Here is a 22,682-nt window from a genome sequence, read left to right as displayed (position 1 = left end):
CAACCCTCCACCTAAATCAAAGACCATTCCGACAGTAGTAGTTCACAGTTAAGTGAAGTCTGCTACACATGGATGGTAACGCCCTGAAAGCAGGGACCACACTGAATGGTAAATAACCATGTGTCTAGGTGCTAAAGTACAGCAAACACAACACAAGAAAAGATTCTATTCTAAAGAGTCTGCAGTCAAAGTTAAACAAGCATGTACAGAAAAGTGTGAGGAAAGAAACATTCACACTCTTGCCATACAACTGAGAAACTGAGGTACCAGAATGTAAGCCACAGCCCCAAATCCCACAAGAAACTGTGACAAAGTGCAGGATGGAAAAGTATTGGGAACACTCCAGCCGATTTCTATGCTCTTTCCTGGACACCTTCTCAACCTCTGTGAGAAACAGGGCAGTTAGGTCAATGGGCTTTGATTTGGCTTACTACTGCTGTTCTTATTTGCCTCAGCTTAGCTCCAAGTCTAGCCTGAGCCTGCATCAAAATCCACTGAAATCACTTTGCTCTCCTACGCAGAAATAACGTTGGTCTTCCTCTTACTTCTTGCTGGGGCCTGGTTGGAATTCTCTGTACTGTGCATTGAAGAGGGTAAGTCATGCTGGGCTGTGCTGCCATCTCAAATGTAGCTATACCATAGCTATGTGTGCTTAGGGGCCCTGAGGCTTGCTGCAGTATCTACAGATATCAGAGGAATAAAAATCAAGTTACAAAGATTTTATCATCGCCACTTAGACTTTTTCACGCATTTCACAGAAAACAGTGATGAAACTTACCTCTAGACCAGGAGGTCAGTACAGTTAAGGCCAATCTTTTGTGTGGTTAATGCCATACTTAATTCCCTCATAGCTAATAAAACCTGTTTTTAAAAATGTTCAGTGTTTGCCTCCATAGGTCATTTTTCACACTGTTTCACCAGCCTTACTGGCAGAATACCACCCTTACCCTTCCGCTTAACAAAAGGGGCTAAGGCAAGGTTTGAACTTTCAGCCTCTTTGAGCCCACTGCAGTTCCAGCCTTTACTTCTGACACTTCTACCACAGATATTAAAAAGATCAAGAAAATGAGCACACACACACACAAAAAAAAAAGGCAGCAAGCAGAGGAAGCCTTGGCCCAGGGGCATAAATAGGAATCCCTACTTCCAGTACAGTCACTTGCCAGAATACCCTGGTAAAAGTCTTCTTGGGAATCTCTAGTTTCTATTACTGTATTCAGATGAGTACAATGGAAAAAAAAATCACAAAACCAGTTCAGCTCTTGCTATCTAACTGGCAGACATAATTTGGGGTTTTTGTTGGTTTTTTTTACCATCATTACGTGATTCAGTAATAAGCACCATCTTTCTGTCTGATAGATATTTAGGGGGTTTTTCCCCCTCTTTTTCCTTTGCACTGACAAGCTCTTATCACTTCTCCACCGGGAAAAGAAGCAACGGAAGAGCTCCTGGAAGACACAAATGCTGAACTCAAGCATGACCTCAAGCACTGCTGTTGCATTAAAAGGGATTTCCCTTTTATGATCCTTTTCCTCCCTTCTAGATGAATCACACCTCTTACAGAATTATCTGATATTAAAAGACCCAGCAAATGATTGAACTATTAAAAGTCTGAAGGTTACTATCTGTTCATACTATTATAGTCATCATCCTAGCATTGAATAGTATATGAGTACTGTCTTAACAATGAGTCTTTCCTGATGCAACCTCTGAAACATTTGGCAATGGTGTTCTGAACACTCTGAGGTCTTGGTTTAACTTAGTGAGCATGAGCTACTCCTTCCCAAACTCTAAAAAGAAGCAAAGTAATTAAAATAATTTAGAGATACAGAGCTGAATGGGGCCTTGAGAGATTTCTTCTTTTTCCCAAGTACAATAAAGAATTGTTATTGATTGATGTGCACAAAACTGATTACTTAAATTTTCACCCAAAAAATGGATATTCTGCAGTTCCCCTAGACATTTATAGGGGTGGACTGTTTCATCCTTATACTTAACCAGAATGTAGGTAGCTGAAATTTAAAGTATTTCTTATTCTGCCCTTAATGCCAAGAACTTCCCCCTTCCCTCAAGAGATATAGACATGCATATATACCTAAAAATACGAGTGTGTGTGTGTGTATATAGTTATGTGTATGTGTGCATACTTACACACTTCAAAGAAGCAAATTTTCCTTGACTTTATACTTATGTATATATGTTTATATTTTATGAAATATAAGCATTATACCATAAATTATGAGATAAACTATAGGGTATAACTACAAAAAAAACCCCAGGAATCATTCAGAAAAGAGGACTGTACATTCATGCATTCTATAATTATTGATGTTCCTGATGTTTTTAATGCATATCCATATTGCCTAGGAGTTATGGTTGACAAGACAGAACTTCATTTTGTGCTGTGCAAATTCAGATCAAATGAATTCCTGCCATCCTGCTCAGACCTGTTTGATAAACATCAGCTGTAGCAATGTGCAATCAACTTTCAGTTTATCAAGGTGTAAACAGTAATTATTAACATTCAGACGTGCTTACCATTTAGAAAACAAAAAATAAGCTGTTGCCTTTTCAGGTTTTCCTGGGTCTCAGCATCTCCACCATGGCTAGGACCACTTGTGAATCTACTTGCTGCAGTTTCATAAGCAAAGCAGGGTACAAGTCAGCTCTTTTTTCCCTACTTCCTACCTTAGCTCATCATTCCTACTCCACTGTGAAACCCTCCATCACTTCAAATACTCTCTGTAAAACTCTGTGAGGTGCTGGGCTTCATATCACATGAGAGAAATGTTTTGGATAAAAACAAATATATTTTTAAGGTTTTTTTTCCTCTAACCAGATCACTTCAGTAATCTGCTACCTCAGTCCCCATGGGCGAACAGGGGAAAATGTCCAGGAGAAGGGAACTGCAAGATGCTGACAGAAACATACACTGTGTAAATCACAGCACAGATGCTGCCCTAGTTATGCAAGGAATCACTCAGGCCCAGTTCCTTCAGATATCCAGTCCCCTGGATCTTAGACACCCCTCAGGCTATCAATCATTAAATGCAGAGCCTTCCTACCCAACTATACTTTCCAAGGCATCAGAGAGGCTGGGGGGGGGGGGGGGGGGGGGGGAAGGGGGAGAGGGGAGAAGAAAGAAAAACAACACACAAAAATCTTTAAAAGAAAACTCTCCAAGGAGAAGAGAAAAAAAAAATTGGAAGGGATCATTATTTTTCCAGCCATATCCCCGACTTCTTTTTGAACAAAGGCAGAGGAGAAGGATGGCATGTTGTGCAGAGCCAGCACAGGCCTGTAAACCCTGGGAAAGATCATGTTGCCACATAACCCTGTTGTGTGACACAAGTGCATGATCTGAGCCAGCTGCTGCTGCTGCTGGAGGTGAGGTGAAGGAGTTCAAGGCTGAACTCTTCCAAAATCCACCTGTTCTCTGAAGGAGTCAATATTTAAGACCTGATTTCGAGGTGTGCAGCAACCCCGGCTTCTCATCCTGCCCGTGGGAGGGGTGGATACTCAGGAACAGGCAGGAGGAGCTCATCATCTGGGAAGATGAAGTCTTTCAATACTGCAAGAAACTTTGTTGCACTGCTTTTCATCTCTGGGTGCCTTCAGATTGCAAGGATGTTGAGCAAAAAACTGCCCCTTTTCCAGCATAAATCCCATCCATAAATCATATTAGCAGCCCTTACATATTGGGGTTTTATTCAGTGAATTTTTTCACTGCACAGATATTAGGACATTGTTTAAAGGTATGAATGAATTGTTTACAATAATTAAATTTAATGATTCCTACAAGCTGCTAGCTGCAGTCAATAATTTACAAACATATTCAGACACTAAGATCTCCCTGACTTGATAGCTTTAGCCCACTGTTCTGCCCCTTAACTACAACAATCTTACCTCGAGCAGGGCTGGATTAAAGCACATTGACATCTCCTGCCAAAAATGCCAGCATATGGGATTATGGGATTACATATCGGCCTATCCTCTAATTAAAGAAATGAAGTCACTTGTGGTTACTTAAAATACAGAGCCAAAACTGTGGAGCACGTACAAGCTAAACGAAAAAAATAAATACTTGCTTGGGTCTGAAAACCGTCGGGAAGAGCAATACTTTCCATGGGACGGGCTCCCTTCCTGTCCTGCTGGGATGCTGGGGCAGGGGTGTGGGCATCTACACCCGGGCACCTGCAGCCCGAGACCTGTGTGCCAGGGCAGGCGCTTGCCACGCGTGCCCGTGTGACTGAGGACACGGGAAGGGCTCCCGGGGCAGCCGCCTCTCAGTGCCGGCCTTCAGGGGGTGCGGGGCACGGCCGGGGCGCCGCTCTGCGCAGGGACACAGAGCTGTTCCCGACCCGGCCACTCGGCACCGGGCCGGCCCGTGAGCGGAGCGAAGCCTGCGGGACGGGATGGGCAACCTCCTGCCCGGGGGGAAAGGAATAAGGAAGGAAGAAATGCCATCCCGGCTCCCGAAATTCCCGTGGGTGAGTCACGGCGGGCGGGGAGGCCGCGGGGCTGCCCGGCGGCGGCGCCCCCTGGCGGCGGCAGGGCCGCGGCGGTTGTCACAGGCCGGAAAGTCCCTGCGCTCTGCCGGTGGAAATCCCCGCTGGGGTTTTTTGTGTTGTGTTTTCAGTCTCTCGCTCTCTTTTTTTTTTTTTTTTTTTTTTTTCACCCGGGCGCTTAAACAGAAAGGGAAAAAAAACAAGAGGCTGGGCTCAGCCCTTCATTCCGCAGCGGCGGCAGCAGCAGCAGCAGCAGCTCCGGCGGGGAGAGAAGGGAAGGAAGGAGCCCCGGCACGGTGGGGGTTGATGGATCCCGAGCGCGGCTGCGCCCCATCGCCCCAGCCTCGCTGCTGAGCAGGAGTCACGGCAGGATCGGCCGGAGGAGGAGCCCGCCGCGGAGAGGTGAGCGCCGCTCTGGGCAGGGCACGGCGGAGCCCCGGGCGCGTTTGCAGGAGGCCGCCTCGGGGGACCAGGCGGGTCTGGCGGCGGGGCTCGGCCGTGCCCCGTGTGCCGGCTCCGGCTGGCGCTGGCCGCCGCCGGCCGGGCGGTGACGCTGTGCCCGCTGCTGCCGGCCCGGCCCGGCCCCGGGGCTCCACGGGCGCCGCGACGCGGAAGCAGAGGCAGAGCGGGCGCGGTGCGGTGCGGCCGGGCTTGCTCCGAGCGCCGGCGGCCGCGGGGAAGTCCGCCCTGGGGCTTCGGGTCCTTCTCCTGGGAAGCTGGCGGGCCGTATTGTGTCCTTTCCACCTTGCATACCCAGCCTCCAGCAGAGCAGTAGGTCAGGGAACGAAGAACGCGGAACACTTACTGTGGGTAAACCAGTCCTGTGGGATTTAAAAGACCCTCGGTCCTCATCTTCTGATTTGGTGAAGAGTAATACTATGTTTTGGGTTGTACCGAGCAAAGACCCAGGCAGAAAAAAATCTATGGGGGCTTAAAAGGTATTAAGCATATTTATTTTAGGAGTTTTAGCACTTTATGGAGAAGTTTATTAATTGCCGTTTTCTCAAATAGAGGACAGAAAATTAAAATAACTTTATGAAACCATTGGCAGATCTCAGAACATTATTCAGCTTTCCCGAGCCCAGCATCCTCAGTATTACACGTTTGGAAAGGATGCTGTCTCTAATTATTGTTTACAGCTGTTCCTTTCTGGGAATTCCTAGTCATTACTTGTCAGAACGTTAAAGTAGCATAACACACAACAAAGCACAGTAGACTGTAAAATAATAACTGTAGGTCGGTTTTCTACTTTTAAATCTCCAACTTAGATGGCTATTGAGTTCTGTTTGTTTCATCCCATTGATTTTGAAAATAAGGGTTGCTTGGCTTTTGCCTTGATTGACATTTATGACTGTAAATAGCATAGGCAGTAATTTCCACATGTGGAGGGGGAAAAATGTCTGTAGAACATAGTATCGAATGATGTTGTTTCAGTGAGTACTTCTGTAAACTCAGTACTTTTTGTTACTTAAAGCTGGAAATAACCATTTCAAGGGTCCGTGCCGGTAGTGCTTAGTCATGTGATTAGTCTTTATTTGTGTAAAAAATCCCATTGACTCAATGTTTCTACTAACATAAGTAAGGAATTCAGTATTTTGGTCATCTCAGAGCAAAGTAGAGCTGTGGTTATTATATAGATTAGTAAGGGGTTGTTTTTATTTCCTTTTGAGAATCATTCATACATTTAAATACAGGATTACGTAAATAGCATGTGTTAAAACTATACTGGCGAGGAGAGTGGATGAGAAAATGTGTTATTTTCATTTTAAGGCTGTATGCTGGTGGGGGAATGATAAGAACATGCCATCTCTATTACCTAAAGGAAAGCTTTTCCATATGTGCAAGATGTCACAGCCCTGTGCTGTAGGGTGTGTGAATGACATTGCCCTAAAGTAGAACTTTGTAGCATCGCCTGTTTCATCTGCCTCTGTTCAGGGCTTTTCAGGATGTCCACTGTACGTCTCCATCAGCTGGTTCTCAGACAGGTTATAGAGGTCAGCTCTTGGCACCTGGAGTTTGAGGTCCCCTTTCACCCTGAGAGGGTCTTTTCCAAAGCTTTGGCTGGGCATTTGGAGGTGGATGTTGCCAATGGAAGTGTCTGGGTAAAGAGGAGTAAGGAGATGTTTCCCTGTGGGGAAGGAGGTGCTGAAGTCCTTCTGTGCAAGAGGGGTTTTCTGGCTCCATAGACCTGGGAATGCCTTCCCAGTCACTCTGTCAGACTGGAGTTCTTCTTCCTCTCCCTGTGCCTCCTGACTCCTATCTGCATGAGAAAACTTCCTAATAGTTGCATAAACAATTTTTGGTTGTTTCTTGTTTCCCTGTACTTGATGTCCGTAGATTGATATACATGTGTGGCTTGATACTTGTCCCTAGACACATAATCACAATGGTGGGTTCTCCTAATGTGACTAGCTATACTCGAAACATGTTAAGCATGCATACTTTTATTTGTCTTGATACAAACTTTGCTTTGTTTTTAAACAAAGCAGGAATGTTTGTGGACAGTGTGGAGAGCCCTCCACGTAAAAACAGGTTATTGTTGTTTGTACTGTAGCGCACGGGAGTTCTGAGGGATGTTGTGCCTACATTGGCTCTAACTAGCCACAAAGTTAGTGTGCTCTGAATAAGTATTTCATAGAGTGTAGAGGGTTTGAGGTTATGGGTTTCTTTTTATGTTCTTCCTGCTGCACCCCATGAGGCCAGAGTTACTGAAGAAAGGGATGCTGGGCAGTAAACATTACATGTCCTACTGTGGAAAGATATTGGGGGTTTTGAGCCAAGTGGAAATGCTTTTTCAGCTCTGTTGGCTTACCACTGAGTAATAGTGGCACTGGAGTCTGCACCCCCACACATGGCACAAGCGCCTCTGTGCTGTAGCTCTACCACTCACAAAATACAAAGAGCCTCAAGAAAAGTAGCCTAAGTCTGTTCCTTGAGTGGCAAATTCCTCATCTACCGTATCTGGCCACTGTAAGTATGGGACTGATACTAGCACAGCTTGCAATTCTTTGGGCTCTTTCTGTACTCTACTGACCATCACTTCTCAGAATGTCTGGGCTGTGGAAATCTGAATGGTCACTATCTGCTTTCTTTTGGCATGTTATCAAAGCAAGAGCTTGAAATGTGCTGAAATTCAGCAAGTGCATATGGGATTATGCTGTGCAATTATCAATTAGTTACATTTCCAGGATAATTTTCCCTTCCCTTGATCTTGCCTTCTCTTATCTTTATTTTGATTTAAATGCGCTTTTTTTTGAATGATGATGCAGTTTCCTTACTTATGAATAAATCCTCTTTAATATCACAGTCAATTATATCAGCAAATGAGTGGGATAAGATGATCACTGCCTATATCTGAGTAATGCAGAAAAGTTAGTGAATATGAGCTTTAAACAAACATTATTTATGAAAGGCTCAGTTGGACTGCATCCACTCTGTGCTCGTTTTAGGCAAAACCGCATCCAGAATCCAGCCCCTGAAAGTGTCTTCTCAGTCTCTGCAGAAGTGATAGCACTGTGGTAGAGGGACACTAACATGGCAATAAAATGATCCTCTTTCATTTCAGATGTCTTCTAGAAACATGGCTGGCCAACACATCCTTCCTCAAGCTTTGTATCAGAGCAATATGCTGAAGGCTATGAAGATCAGAGAGAGGACACCTGAGGATCTAGTCAAACCTCCCGGTGGAATAATTCATCACTTCAGGACTATGCACAGATATACCATAGAAATGTTCAGAATGTGCCAGTTTTGTCCACAGTTTCGGGAAACGCTTCAGAAGTCCCTGACTGACCAGGCTACCCAGACTTCACTGGAGCGCCAGAGGAAGCTCAACTGGTGCAGGGAAGTTCGGAGACTTGTTCCTTTGAAGACTAATGGTAAGTTATGAGCAGGCCTTTGCACTCGCAGTAAAATGGGTTCTACGAATGTAGGTAACATTATTAATAGCATCTGAGTTCACATTACTGAAACAGAAGCACATGGCTTTAAAAATGTGCTGCCTTTTAATCTTAGTTTTGTAAATTAAAATTCTTTCCACGTGAGGTACTGCCCTGAGGCTGTAGCAGACCCCTGCCCATACCACAGTATGTGAATACCGTAGAAATTTCACAGATATTTTAATAATGTTGGTAAGCTGTGGCACTTCAGAGTCAAGAAGGAGGCAGGGAAACTTGATTTGGAACCCACCGCCTTCCCACGAATCTGACTGCTACATGTCGGCAGCCTCGTCGGAAGCACCAAACATCCTTTAATGCCAGGCAAGAGGAGCCTTCAGATGCTTTGAGTGACAGGGATGCATTCCCATGTATATTTAGCAGAAGCTAATATCCTTCCAGTAAGCCCTGCTGGCAGGCAGGGTTTGCTTGCTGATCCAACTTTAAGAACAGTGACGGCAATAGCACTCAGAACATGGAGCCTCTGGGAACCTGATGCTGCTGTCCCTGGGGTTAGCACCCCACACTGGGGCTGCTCCCTCATCCTCAGCTACCTGCTGGGGTTTGCCAGCTCTCACCTTCTCTCAGGGCCCACCAGTAGCCCCCATGGGTGTGACTGACACCCATCTTTGTGCAACACAAAGTTTGCAGTGCCCTTTTCTTTCAACAGTCAGTGCTGGTTTCAGGACTTGGCTTTTGGGTTACTTTGTGTGTGTATTGCATCAAGTGCTACAAAGGAAAAGGCGCAGAAGTAGCGCCAAGATTTCCTGAACGGGTTGCATTTGTCCACAGTCCTGAGCAGGAAACCTTGGCACATGACTGTAAGAGTCACCAGGCATTTCACATTCAGTGGAGGAAAGATTCGGTAATGGCTATGACTTACAGTCACGCAGCTGCAAACTTGGACCCAGGATTCCTTACAGCACAGGTTGTCCCTAACCAGGAAGAATAGACTGGGACGGTGAGGACTTCAAGAAGATGGAAAGTACATATTCTTTGCTCAAGGAGCAGATCACAGCAGTTACAGAAACACTGAGTGTGGTGGACCTGCAGCCTTGTTGAAGTCCATGTTGTGTTCTATGGTTGCTTCTTTTCATATCTGCTTCTATACTTATCTTCCTAGTCCACATTGTTCCCTTTCCAAGTTCTGCCATATTTCTCAGTCTGATTGTACACAGCTGTGTTATACAGAAGCCTTAAAAATAGGTAGATGTCACTGTGCAACCTAACGCCTGATCCCGATGTGCGTCTGTAACTGTTGTAGAGGCATTGACCTTTTGGTGGGCTTTTTGGGCTGCCTCTGCATTGGTGTAAAATTCTCATGACTGCAGTTGGGGTGTGCACAGACGTTGCGGAATCTTGAGCTTTGGAAGGACTGGAGTTGCAGCTAGGGCAGACAGCGCTTTGCAGATGCTGGGAAGGTAACATCACTCCAAGTGTTGCATCTTAAAAACTTCACTCTAACAGATTTTCTAGAAAAATGGACAATGTGCACAATTTTTGCCTGGGGCAAAGAGTAACAGTTTTAGAATCCCCCCCTCTCTTGTCAATAGAAATCCTGCAGGGATTAAGGCTGCCTGGACAGACCCTTGTGGTGACCACGTTACATTCAGTAACACTGACCTCTTTCTTTGTCTCATGACCATCGGCAAGTGTTACAGGTGGGAGTAGCATGGACTTGGATCCCGCCTGTGAGCAGGCGCACCAGTATACGAGATGCTGAAATATTAGGGCAGATTGAGGGAAAGCAAAGCAAGGACTCGGTTTGTGGTCTCCCCATACACTGTGCCGACGAAGAACTTGGCTTCAGTTCAGTGCTTTGGGGTCATTAAGTGCATGAGTAGGAGTGCCTTTGGAAACCTGTGGGTTATGCAAAGTAGTTGCATTGAAGGACCTTTGCAGGAGAAGGAAGGTAGGTTGGACAGTAGGAGAGGATCTCTGAAAGAAGTGCAGAAGCCTGGAGAAGCCCTGTATTATTCCAGAAAGTAACTTTTTTTTTTCTCCCATGTGACATAAAAAATATTTCTTTAAGCATTTAGCTGTTTAACCTATAGATGTGGGAGGAATATGTTAATTCTTTCAGTCAGCAGTGGGCTTTCTTCAGAAAATTCTGGGGTTTTTCTGATCAAGGTTGTAGTTGTTGAAAACAGAGTAAGTATCTCCTACGGGATCTTTTGATGTACATTTTACTTAATATGTTTGTGAATCTGTGGAGTGGTGGGGCTTTCTTAATTAAAAAAGCTGTTTTGAATCACCACATATTTCTTTGCAGAAATCTGAGAATGGAGGATAGAAGGAAAGCGGTAGGAGGTACAAAAATCGAAACTGTTTGGGTTTTTTTCCTTTTTTTAAATTTAAAAATTCCAGCATCTATTGGCTGTAGAGATTTCACTTGTATAATGAATTGGCAGTCATTCCAGCTCGCCCAGCCACACCCCCTGGGAAAGTCCGAGGGAGGCTATGCTGCACCCTGCAGAACAAAAAGTACAACTGTTGCTCAATTGCTAGTCAAACGGTGTGGGGGAATTCCAAGTGCTGTGTAAGGAATTTTGGGCAGTGCTTCTCAATAAAGAACCGAAAGTGAGCTCTCAGAGAGAGAAAAAATTTAATCTTATCTTTGCTCTAGATTTTGCAAAGGGAAAATTTTAATGGGATTAATATGTCATCTTTCTTGGTCAGAAGGAAACCCAGTCAGTTTTTCTGTCGTCTTTGTTGCTCCCTGATATTTGAGCTCAAGTAAGCAGTCTGCAGAATTGAAGTAAGCTTTGCAAGACAGCATTCAGAAACCAGAAGGCAGTTGCAGGAACCTGATATCCACCAATCCCATAACAATTTATGAAGCATTGAGTAGATTTCAAATTATATCTTACTCAGGAACTGGGGTCTATTGTAGGCTTTTCTCTGCAGTTTCACAGAATAAGTAGCAAAAGTGTTCACAATGGTGTAATTGAACTCATAATGTGTGTGGCAAACTGGGTTTAATTCTTTTGTGGGAGTTCTTTGGGTGGGTTTGTTTGGGTTTTTTTTCACATGAGAAAAAATCTAGTAGCTTTACCAGGGTTGATGTCTTCTATTCCAAAAAAATTGCTGTGGTTTCTTAACATTGGGTGAATCTGTTTACCACTGTAGTAAACATCAGACCTAGTTTTGCATCTGAGGATATGACAATAATGATTCTTTATGTCTCCCTTTCAGGGGAGACATCCCCTTTTGAAGAAGATGGCTAGAGATAGAATTCGAAACCCAGATATAGATATATTTTTTGTCAAATCTTTTAATTAAGTTATCTCCTCTGAGTCTCAGTTTCTCTGAAACTGAAGAATATCACAATCCTTCCTACATGGAAAGAGGAATTTTTCAATGCAAGGAGATTGCGTAAATGAAAATGGAATCACTGTCTTTCATTTACTTAGTTCTAATTTTGGATTCTGAAAAACAGCCCTCTAAGTAATCATGTAAACACCCAACACACTATCATTTCTGAGAGGAAGGCCAGAGGTGTTCCTATGATTGCTTTACATAAATCGCCTGCCACTCCCTTTCTGTCTCCTTTTTTATTACAATTCCTCCATCAAGGACAGCCAAGTGCCAAGCAGTGCTCATCAGGGGATGTGAGGCTTGGTGTTACTGTAATATTTTCTTAATGGCTTTCATTATTTCAACCCCATGCCATTTGGTGTATATTTGTATAAACACCAACGAGGGAGATTTACATCTTCTTTTGTAATTTTATGACTTCGTTGTGTTTAAGAAGCTATTTCAGCTGTGTTTGACATTTGTAGTTGACCCCAAAATTTAGTGTGTGATACCAGTCAAAGTTAAGTAAGATAGGTAAGGGGCATTGCTGAATGACAGCTTAACTTGGACTGGTACAGAGACAAAACCAGTAGGGAGGGGAGTTTTTTCTTTCTGTCTCTGAACAGAGACCATAACTCTGGTCTCCTTCTTTACAACCCTTCTCTCTGAGGCTTAGAGAGAAGTGCACAGGGAATATGCATATGTGCAGTGTAATTCTATGTCCCACAGGTTTGTGGTGTTTTATTTAAGTAGCCATTTGAAAATAATGCACTCTTTCTTTGTTGCAGGTGATGGAAATTGCCTTATGCATGCAGCATCGCAGTACATGTGGGGCATTGAAGATATCGACCTTGTCTTAAGAAAAACATTGTTTAGTGCTCTCAGGGAGATTGACACACGGAACTTCAAGCTCCGCTGGCAGCGGGAGGCTGTTAAATCCCAGGAGTTTGTAGAAACGGGACTCCATTATGACACCCGGGTAAGGCAGCCTGAGGGAATGGTGCTGTTTTCTGAGTGCTCACCAGTGTTGCCTTGCTGATTCTGTTTGCTTTTGGGCTTCACGGATTCCATCATTAATGGAGAGCAGAAATAGTCTTCCTTTGGAGGAAATGGGAAAATGCAGTTATTTGAGCACTGCTGTACTGCAGCTGGTTCCTGACCTCCATGTCTTTGAACCATTGGTGACAACTGTTTCTTTCCTCAGAACTGGGAGGAGGAGTGGGAATACCTCATTGAAATGACCTCCCCAGAAATATCTGGGGCTCGAAACAGGCTTCCTTATAATGCACTGGAAGAAATCCACATCTTCATCCTTGCTAACATCCTCAGAAGGCCCGTCATTGTCCTTGCAGGTGAGTTGCCTGGCTGGTCATCCCACTGCGTTACTCTTGTGCTGTGTTAGTAGTCTTAGTCAACAACTGTTGTTTTCAGGTAGATGCATTTCAGAACACAGTGTTTTCAGCAATTATTCTAAAACCCCCAGCATATGTTTACTCTTGCCTGTAGCACATATTATTTGTGTTTTCTTTTTCTTTTTTATGCAGATAAAGTGGTTAGAAGCTTAGAGTCAGGTTCCAGTTTTGCTCCTTTGAATGTTGGTGGTGTTTACTTGCCTCTCCTGTGGCCAGCTGAAGAATGCTACAGATACCCAATTGTGCTTGGCTATGACAACATGCATTTTACACCACTGGTGACTCTAAAGGACAGCGGGCCAGGTATTTTTCAAGTACCTTGTTTGGTATTTATGTTCCTTCTTCAAAACCATTGTGCTGATAAAGCATTTAAAATATAATCTGGTTTAGATTTCCATTTATAAAGTTAAATAAATGTAAAAGATGAATTTGAAATACATTCTTAAAATGTGAGCAGAAACAGCTTTGTCTGTGGATCTGAATAGAAACTAAATGTTACCTTCAAGGTATTGATGGAAAGTAGAGTGCAACTCACCTGCTTGCAGGCTGGAATTAGTCAAAGGGTAGCCTCTGCTTTATTGTGTTCTGGCCTCCTTTCCAGATCACATCATAAGAGAAGAAGCTTTGAAGGATGCAGTCTCACAGCAGGGTACCACTGCCTGGCAGGAATAACAAAATACATGCTTTACCATTTTTAATGCATCACTTCTGAGTGGCCAGCAGTTCTCTAGTTTCAGGTTACAGCATCATCCCACAGAAAGGCATAACAAACAAAGATCCACAGTGCTGCTCACATGGAGAAGTTGCTATGGGGACATTAAAACTACTGTGGCATGGAGCTAACTTTGTGATGTAGGTGTGTCTGCGACCTCCCCCATGGTACCATATGGAAACTGATTGCCCAGCTGTTCTCCTCTCTCTCAAAAATTTAGTGGTGATATCTCCATGTGTTGCATTTTATGGTTATTCCTGACTAGTTGGTTATGTGTGTGTGTGTATATATATGTGTGCATGTGTATGTGTTAATCCATCTTGTTTCTCCACAGAAATCCGGGCTGTCCCTCTGGTCACCAGTGAACAAGGCAGATTTGAGGATTTGAATGTGCACTTTCTGACAGATGCAGAAGAGAGGGAGAAAGAGCAGCTGCTAAAAGACTACTTGATAGTGATGGAAATTCCAGTGCAAGGCTGGGATCATGGTACAACTCATCTAATTAATGCTGCAAAGTGAGTGTCATTCCTGTTTCCTCAAAGTTATATTTTTTACCAAAGTGGGACAAGCCGGGCAGCCTAGTGTCGTCTTTTGGTCTTTCCTTCCTTCGAGGTGACCCATGTGTTTACTACCTGAAATATGAAACATTGGCATTACCGTTGATATGTTTTGAAATAGTATGAGCTGAGGCCTGTCTCAAATTTAAAGGCAAAAATGTGGTCAGACTTAGCAAACTGAAACTAGCATTTTAAAAGAAAAAATCCATTTGATCAGTTTCACTGACTTTTGGATTACACAGGAGGGTGGTTGAAAAGTAGTTAAATGCAGGAACTAGTTAGCCCAAGCTCTTGTGCTTTGTGTAAGGGCACATTGCATAATGGGCAGTTGGTGTAGTTTTGGCTGCCCTGGGGAAAGTACTTGGCAGTATGGTCTTAGCACAGATGCCTCAACACCCTAGGCTGTTCCGTGTGGCAGTAGGCAGGAAGCTGTGGCCAGTGAAGGAACCGGTGTCTCTGCTCATCCCCCTGATGGTTGAGCATCAGTAACACACAGGGAGCAGCTGGCAAGACACATCAGCTTCTCATATTTAATGGACACTGGCAGCGATGTCCAGCCAGTCCCCTCACAACTGAGGGAGGAAAGTAACTCCCTGTATCCTCAGTCTTTGATTCCACTACCACATGGAAAGGAATCTTTATGCTGTTGACTGGTTCTGGTTTAGGGGCCTTGAAAATTGAAGTCCTCCTACCAAAAGGATACACGCACACATAAAGGGTAGCACTTGAGCTTCCCTAGTCCCACTGCCTGGATGTGTTCCGGAGTATTACCAGAAATGTTAGCTCCTCATCTTTTCCCTGCAGCTGGAGGCAGAGTAAGGATGGTGTGATGGATGGTAGCATTGCACGCGCCACACTGAAACCCCCCACTTTGTTTGAAGAATTCTGCTGGTAGATACAGACACAGCAGGGCAGAAGCAGGAGCAGATTTTGTGATAAACTGTATCATGGAATGCTGAGCCCACTGTAGGAAGGGCTTGTTCTTAGTATGGACTAGTGAAGAAAAGCATCTTCTACTCTAACCTCTCTTCAGTTCAACACTGGTCCTCAGAGAAATTCACCATTTGGGGGACTTTCTGCTTCTGAGAGGTTACCCATATTCTTTGTGCAAACAGCTCTTAGACAGAAAACCCTCACCTAGCAAAGCCTTTTAAGAATACTTCTGTTTAGCATTGTTTCGGGACATTTATTTCAGATGTGAAAGTCTCCATCACTGAACACCTGCTTTTAAAATTATTTCCATTTACAGCAACAGTGTAACATCCCAGATCTTCTGTCTGAGTAATATGGATGTGCACTAAATCTACATTTCCTTCTCACATTGCTTGTATTTGCTTCCACCCCCACCATCTGGTCTTTTCAACCACTGATGCAATCTTCCTTTTTTGGCTGTCAGGTTAGATGAAGGCAACCTACCCAAAGAAATAAACCTCGTGGAAGATTACTTTCAGCTGGTACAGCATGAGTACAAGAAGTGGCAGGAGAATGCTGAACCCGCTAGAAGAGAGATGTGTTCCAGGAATAGACAGGAGCTGTCACTTTCCCAGCTCTCGCTCTTACAGATGAAATGTGAAACGCCGAATTGCCCTTTCTACATGTCTGTGAACACCCAGCCCTACTGCCACGAATGCTTTGAGCAGAGGTCCCAAGCAAACAAAGGAAGAAAGCAGACCTCCAAAGCAGCACCTGAGAAGCTGAAGGCACCTGGGTCAGGCTTGCCCCGTGGGGATATTTGTGAACCTGGGGGATGGACATCTGAAGGACCTGTAACAGAGCCTCGCTCTGCACCTCCAACCGCTCCGAGCCTTTTCCTGTACAGTGAAACCACAGCCATGAAGTGCAGGACCCCAGACTGCCCCTTTACATTGAATGTGCAACACAATGGGCTGTGTGAACGCTGCTACAACTCCAGACAGCTTGGTCCCTGCAACAACTTGGATGACCAGAGACACTTAGACTATGCCACATGCAAAATGTGCTGTCAGAAGGCCAAGAGGACCTTCAATGGTATATGCAGCGCTTGCTTCAAAAGGTCTACAGAGCAGTCCCCAAATGACAGTCCCGCTTTCCTGCCCACCTGCCACCAGAGATCAACATCAGACCCGTCCCAGATCTCACAGATCCTCCACCAGCACTCCTGTTATCAGGCTCCCAACAGCCATGGCAAGGAGCCCCCACAACCAGCACAGCCTCCTGAGGAGAACAGGGGAGGCAACCTCTGTAGGAAACCTGGTTGCAAGTTTTTTGGGACATCACAAAATGAGGGTTTTTGCACGCTGTGTTTCTTTGAGTACCGGGAAAACCATGGTAAGTAGAGATAGAGTGAGCTTTGACAGACTTTGGCTGCAGATCAACCTCCTTGAATTGTGAAATTCTGTGTGCACTGGCTGATACAAAGGCAGGGGGTGATGAAAACAGTGTGAGGAGAAGGTGATTTTCTGTCTGTTGTTATCCTATTATTATGGTTTAACAACAGCCAGCAACCAAACCCCACACACTCACTCTCCCACCAGCAGGCTCAGGTAGAGAATCAGAAGAGTTAAAGCTGGAGAACTCATGGGTTGAGATAAAGAGAGTTTAATAGGAAAAGCAAAAACTGCACATGCAAGCAAAGCCAAACAAAGAATTAATTCACTGCTTGCCATGGGCAGGCAGGTGTTCAGGCTGTGTTTCCTCCCGGCCTCCCATGCACCCCTGCCAGCGGGGCACTATGAAAAGCAGAAAAGGCCTTGGCTCTGTGTAAGCCCTGCTCAGCAATAACAAAAACATCTCGATATTATCAACCCTGTGCTCAGCACAAATCCAAAACAGAGCCCCATACCAGCCACTGTGAAGAAAATTAACTCTACCCCAGCCAAAACCATGAAGGAGCACATGGCAGCAGTGTGAGAAATCTGTGAAATCTCTCGTAAAACTTCCTTTCAGCTTTGATGGAAGCAAAACTAACTCAAAAGGGGGTGGGTTTTGATACCTCCCCAGCATCCACTGCAATTATGGTTTGGTATGAATTTTCTTCACAGCTAGACAAGTTGTAGAGGTCAGTGGAGGAAATGCTGTAAATGTATGGAAGGTACTGAAAACCCATTATGTTAGCAAGGCGCTTAAGAACCTTTGAAGAATTTGAAGATCCGTATCTGTTCTGGATGTAACAGGTATAATGCTCTGGAGTAACCACTGTAGTTGCCTTGATAAGCAGAGCAAGTAGCAGTTGACTGTGGATAATTAGCTGATATTTTGGAGTAATTTAGGCCTGTATTGTTATACTCTGCCTTGAAATCTTCCTTGGTAATACCATGCGTGTGCATGCACATGTGTTTAAAGACTGACCTTCAAAAAGGCAATAATCTGTGAATAAATCACAGCATGAAATCTTCATCTTTCATGCTGCTGCCCTCTTTCACAGGTAAAGAGCCCTTAGGTATAGAGCCTGAAAGGCATAAGTAAGAGAGAATTATTACTTATCTCTTCAGACTGTTTTATTGCTGGTAAATTTGCCGATACAAGTAAAGAAACATGGAATAGGTTGGGTTGGAAGGGACCTTTAAAGATCATCTAATTCAACCCCTCTGCCATTGGCAGGGACATCTTTCACAACAATGAGCTTTCCACATGAATTCAGATTAGGGAACTTCTATGCCAGCTTGCAAGAACTTATTTTCCAGCATTGCTCACAATGAAATTTTTTTTCCTTCTGATTGTGGAATATATAAGATTGCTTCATGAGACTAAAAAGTATAATTCACTTTTTCCTATTAAGCTCTGTACCACTTCAATAATCTGATGTGACTGAAATGGGGGAGGCTGAAACGGGTAGGTCACAGATGACAGTCAAAATGAAGTCAAAGATGAAATTTTTCTCAATTTCAGTGAGATCCAGGTTTCCCACTTAGGGCAAGTTTTTCCCAAATCATCTGTTTCAACAACTTCTTATATGAAAGTCAGGCTGCATTAGCACCCTTATTTACATAACATGAAGAATGATGTACCAAGTGGGGGGTGTCTCAGAGATGTCAAAAACCCACGCTTGAGGCTAGTTGATCTTTTTAATTTATTTTCATTTTTAAGGTGGGGAACTTTTTACAGTTGCTGTGGGCCATCAAATCTCTTGGGCACATTCGAACTCCTCCTGTTCATGCTTTGCATTACAGACAGTGTTCTGCTACGCCAGCAGAGGAGATCTCAGAGGAAGTCTTCGGGAGCAGACGAGACAGGGAGCTCCGCTGCCGGCTTCCGTAACACTGTGTCCTGCCAGCGGCGCGACTGCGGCACCCTGGGCAGCACAATGCTTGAGGGGTACTGCCAGAACTGCTTCATTATAGCCCAGAACCAGCGATTCCAAGAAGCCAGAAGGACAGAACAGCAGCTGGTGAGACAGCCAGAAGTAAGTGTGAACTTCTCAAAATCTTCCTCTTGTTTAGCGCTGCATGTTTTTCTCTTGTGTGAGCAACTTGGGATGCATACTAGAAAATCCTTGACTGCATCCTAGCTATCATGGAAAGACAACCATAGAGCATGATTTTTTCTGCTGCAATTGAGCAGTGCTCCTAAAAAGTCATTCTCACTTTAGGGTTGTCAGTGGCCGTGCTCAGTTTTACCTCAGCTGGGATTTTGCCAGCAATTTTAGTGGAAGCAATTGGACCTACAATTGGGTTGTTTTGTTGATTGGGGAGGATTTTCATTCTTACCCTTAGAGCTGTGCAACTGCATCATGGGGTTCAAGTTGAATTTTTGATTGAGTCCATTACAGACTGTCTTTGTTCCAGATGGAGGTATGAGGTATTTTATGTGGTTTGTTTTGGTCCTTTTAGAATTGAGGGTTGCCAAAGATAAAAAACCCAACATTTTTTCCTAAGAAATGACAGAATTTGTGGTTTTCTTTGGTAAAACTCGACTTGGCTCTTGGCATTGCACTTTGTAGAAGTGCCTGCAAGCAATCCCCAAGTGATTGCCTATACAAACCATGAGTAGAGTAAAAAGGGAATGAAAAGCCATTTGTGCTGCCAGCACAGCGACTGACAATGTGTTTTATTATTTTTCAAGAGAACAGGGCAGCACAGAGATGTGCAGCGAGCAGCACTGAGTACCCAGAAGAGACAGTGTGGTGTGGCTTCGTGTAGAAACAACCTGGCCTGCAGAAGTGATGACCTGTGCCCGGAGTGCCGGCGCCTCAGTCAGCTCCCACCGTCGGGGAGTGCCAGGGAGCCAGCGGCACAGGAGCCTCCCAAGCAGCGCTGCCGAGCCCCTGCCTGTGATCACTATGGCAATGCCAAGTGCAACGGCTACTGCAATGAATGCTACCAGTTCAAACAGATCTATGGCTAGTAGGGAACAAGAAAGCGATGCCAGCTACTTCCTTCACTGAAATGGTGCTATGTCCAAAACACTTAACAGTCCTGGGAGTGGGAGAGCGGGGGGAAACATAAGCTGTCTGCTCAGATCATGTTTATTCCCAAGAATGGGAATAAATTTCTACTTCCTCTAAACACTGCATACAAGGACTGCTGAGAAGGTCACATTGCCTTCTGCACAGAGCTCTCATTCATGACTAAGGTCTTACAATGCCATATTTAATTCTTGGACTTCCCAGGAGGGAAGTATGAAGCATTTGAATCCAAAGAACTTCCCAATTCTGCCTCTTTCTCAATACCTCCCCTCTCCCAGGCAAGGACCCATGCCTACTGTCGGAGGTGCTGGACCTTTTTGTGTCTGCATACATCAGTCAGGGGCAAGTCCTTCCTGAATGGGATTACCCAGGACAGACTGATGCAACTTCCAGCTGACATCCAAAGAAACATGGTTTGGGTTGCCCGTGTCCTTGCTGTTCTTACAGAGCTCGCCAGGGCGGGAGCTCCCGCAGGCATTTAGGGTGATAGCAGCAAGCGGTCTGTGTTTGCAGAGCCCTCAGCAAACCACAGCCAGAAACAAGACCAGCACTGGTCTGCTCCTTTAACAAGCTTAACCTAATCAGCATTTAGAACCTTTCCCAAATCCCGAGACAGCTGGAAAGACAGAAGTTACAGAAGAAATGCATATGATGGCAAAAATGCATCCTGCCATTTCCCACTTCTGTGGAAGGAATTATCTCCAACAGACAAAGAAAAACCCAAAATCCCTTTGTGTTCAGTTCTGAAACAAGAGTGACTCTTCCCTCTCTTGCACTGCAACTGTCAAGAAGAGTATGTGTGTGCTGTTCATACCCTCCCTCCCATTTCTGTCACGCTCTCTGTCATCCTTAATGTGATTCTGTTATCATGCAAACAGCTTGGAGCTCAGTAACATGAGTTCCTCAGGGTTGAGATTTTACTCCTGGAGTTTATGCTTCCACTTCTCAATCTGCAATTTTTCTTTAGGAACCTCAGCTTTACCACTGTGCCTGGTACCTGCTTCTCTCTTCTCCTTTCACACCTTTTAAGTTTTTAGCACCTGTTTTGCTGCTATGATTTTGGATACCTCTTCTAACTTGCTTCTCAAGTTTAGAATCTTTTTCTAGTTACTAAAAAAACCAGTTTCTAAAAAGAAAAAAAATTAAGTAACTCATGACTTATTTCTGTTAAATTTTATATATTTTGTGAACCTTAATGTGAACGTATGTTTTATTAAAATATTTATATTATTTGAAACAATGCAATTTGAAATTTGCACAGCTAGTTTTTTTTTAACATATATTTACCCTAGTGTTGGAAGTTACAAACTTAAATGTATAATTGAAAAACTTTCTGTGGTATAAAGAAATAAATTATTGAAGGACTGAATTTGTTATTTTTATATCGGCGCAAGAGAGCACGGTTGAGGATGGGACACCCCCTGAAGGAAGCCTTCCTGTTCAGCAGTACCATTCAGCATGTTACTGACTGCTCCTTGGTGCAGATGATGTAGCCAAGTGCCTGGAAGAGGTGATAACTTGCTGTGAGTGGGTATTCTCTCAGGAAGAGCTCTTGGCTCTGTTGAAGGACCTGGGTGTGAGGAGCTGGCTCCTGTGGGTGCAGACTATTTTCATCCCCGGAAGAATGAGTGTGGGAGAGTATGCATGGTGCAGGAGCAGACTGCAACGAAACCTAACCTACACTGACTTGATTTAGCTTTCTTTGTTCATCCATCCCTTATTTCAGGAATTCCCAGTGAGTGGTGCTTGAGTGCTACCCTGGGAGGTGGTGATGGCAGCACATGATCCCAACCTCCACCCAGCTGTGTGTGCAGCCCCAAAGGCACAGGCCAGGCCTACAACCTTCCCTCTATCAGGGACAGCAGGGAAGCCTTGGCATCAGAGTTGCTCAGTAGCTCGTGAAGAGCAAGTAGCCAACTGCTGTTCGAAGAACTACATGAAAGCAGTGTTTTCTTCTTATCCCAAGCTCAGCCTAACCAAGCCTCACTGCCAGAGGATTTCTGCACTGTAACTCCTGTACTGGCACTCGGGTGTTTCAGACCTCTGCCTAGACAGGCATACATACAAACACTTGCCATACTGTACGCTGTCATGGCTTTTCGGTGTTGCTCATGACATGAAAGAAAAATATGAATCAAGGCTGCAAACATCCCTGTGCAGTCGAGGACCCTTTCCCAAGAGGCTGTCCTCTCAGCTCAGTTGCTGTCTGTCCTGGTTAACTCTTTAATCCATAGCCCAGCTCCCTTTGCACTCACAGAGCTTCCCTCTCCTTTCAGAGCGTACAACCTAGAAGTCAGCCTACTCCCCCCAGAGCAGAGCCTGCTGGACCTATCAACGCCATCTCTACAGCACATTCCTCTTATACAAAATCTGACTCTGTTGACCAGTACCCACCTTCTCCCTTCTTTACAACTCATGCAACTCACATGCCCCTGCGATTCATTGAACTTTGCACCAGGCAGACACCTCAGTGGTGAAAGAGCAGGGAAAGATAGGGAGGGATGTCTGCAGCCAGGCAGCAGGAAATGGAGGCAGCTCATGGCATCCACTCTCAGCAGCCACCAGTCCCTGCTCACTGAAAAGAACCTCCATCATGACACCCTGAGTGTCAAGAGGCTGATTTACTCCATTTGCTGTTAATTGCAACTTCTGCAGAGAGGAAGGATTTCAGATCGAATGCCCCACATCCCACTGATTTTTCTCTGCTCTCTTCTGGGCCCATTACTCATAACCCTTGTGTCACATGAGGCTGGTCTCATTCTGAAGCTCCGATGTAAATGAGTGCCCAGTCTGTCTCTTGTGAGTTGCTTGTGTGGGAACATTAAAGCTAGTGGGGCCTTTCTTTTTTTTTTTAAATACTCTGGTATTTCCCTTATGT

At 44.6% G+C, this 22,682-nt stretch overlaps 1 protein-coding gene across 2 annotated transcripts; it reads left to right on the top strand.

The window, feature by feature from the left end:
* The first annotated feature begins 4,590 nt into the window (after positions 1–4,590).
* Positions 4,591–21,173, top strand: TNFAIP3 (TNF alpha induced protein 3). Of its 2 annotated transcripts, none has more exons than XM_048298749.1 (9): positions 4,591–4,910; positions 8,074–8,386; positions 12,529–12,719; positions 12,945–13,092; positions 13,285–13,455; positions 14,199–14,379; positions 15,818–16,728; positions 18,570–18,802; positions 19,462–21,173. In XM_048298749.1, exons 2-9 carry the CDS (start codon positions 8,074–8,076, stop codon positions 19,741–19,743), a joined length of 2,430 nt encoding a protein of 809 aa, XP_048154706.1. In that variant the 5' UTR covers positions 4,591–4,910; the 3' UTR covers positions 19,744–21,173. The 2 variants fall into 2 exon arrangements, with proteins under 2 accessions (XP_048154706.1, XP_048154707.1); XM_048298750.1 differs by lacking the exon at positions 4,591–4,910 and adding an exon at positions 5,172–5,283.
* The last annotated feature ends 1,509 nt before the right edge of the window (positions 21,174–22,682 follow it).

This window comes from Corvus hawaiiensis, chromosome 3 (genome assembly GCF_020740725.1).
Source record: "Corvus hawaiiensis isolate bCorHaw1 chromosome 3, bCorHaw1.pri.cur, whole genome shotgun sequence".
In the NCBI taxonomy this organism is placed as follows: Eukaryota; Metazoa; Chordata; class Aves; order Passeriformes; family Corvidae; genus Corvus; species Corvus hawaiiensis.
The sequence above is the reverse complement of the archived record's forward strand: the minus strand, read 5'-3'. Positions and strand labels throughout refer to the sequence as shown.

Bases quoted from the DNA above. Each gene is read 5' to 3' on its own strand.
- TNFAIP3 (XM_048298749.1), top strand. From the start codon at position 8,074: ATGTCTTCTAGAAACATGGCTGGCCAACACATCCTTCCTCAAGCTTTG. The intron at 13,456-14,198 runs GTATTTTTCAAG...GTTTCTCCACAG, and splicing joins TCTAAAGGACAGCGGGCCAG to AAATCCGGGCTGTCCCTCTG. The intron at 18,803-19,461 runs GTAAGTGTGAAC...TTATTTTTCAAG, and splicing joins AGCTGGTGAGACAGCCAGAA to AGAACAGGGCAGCACAGAGA.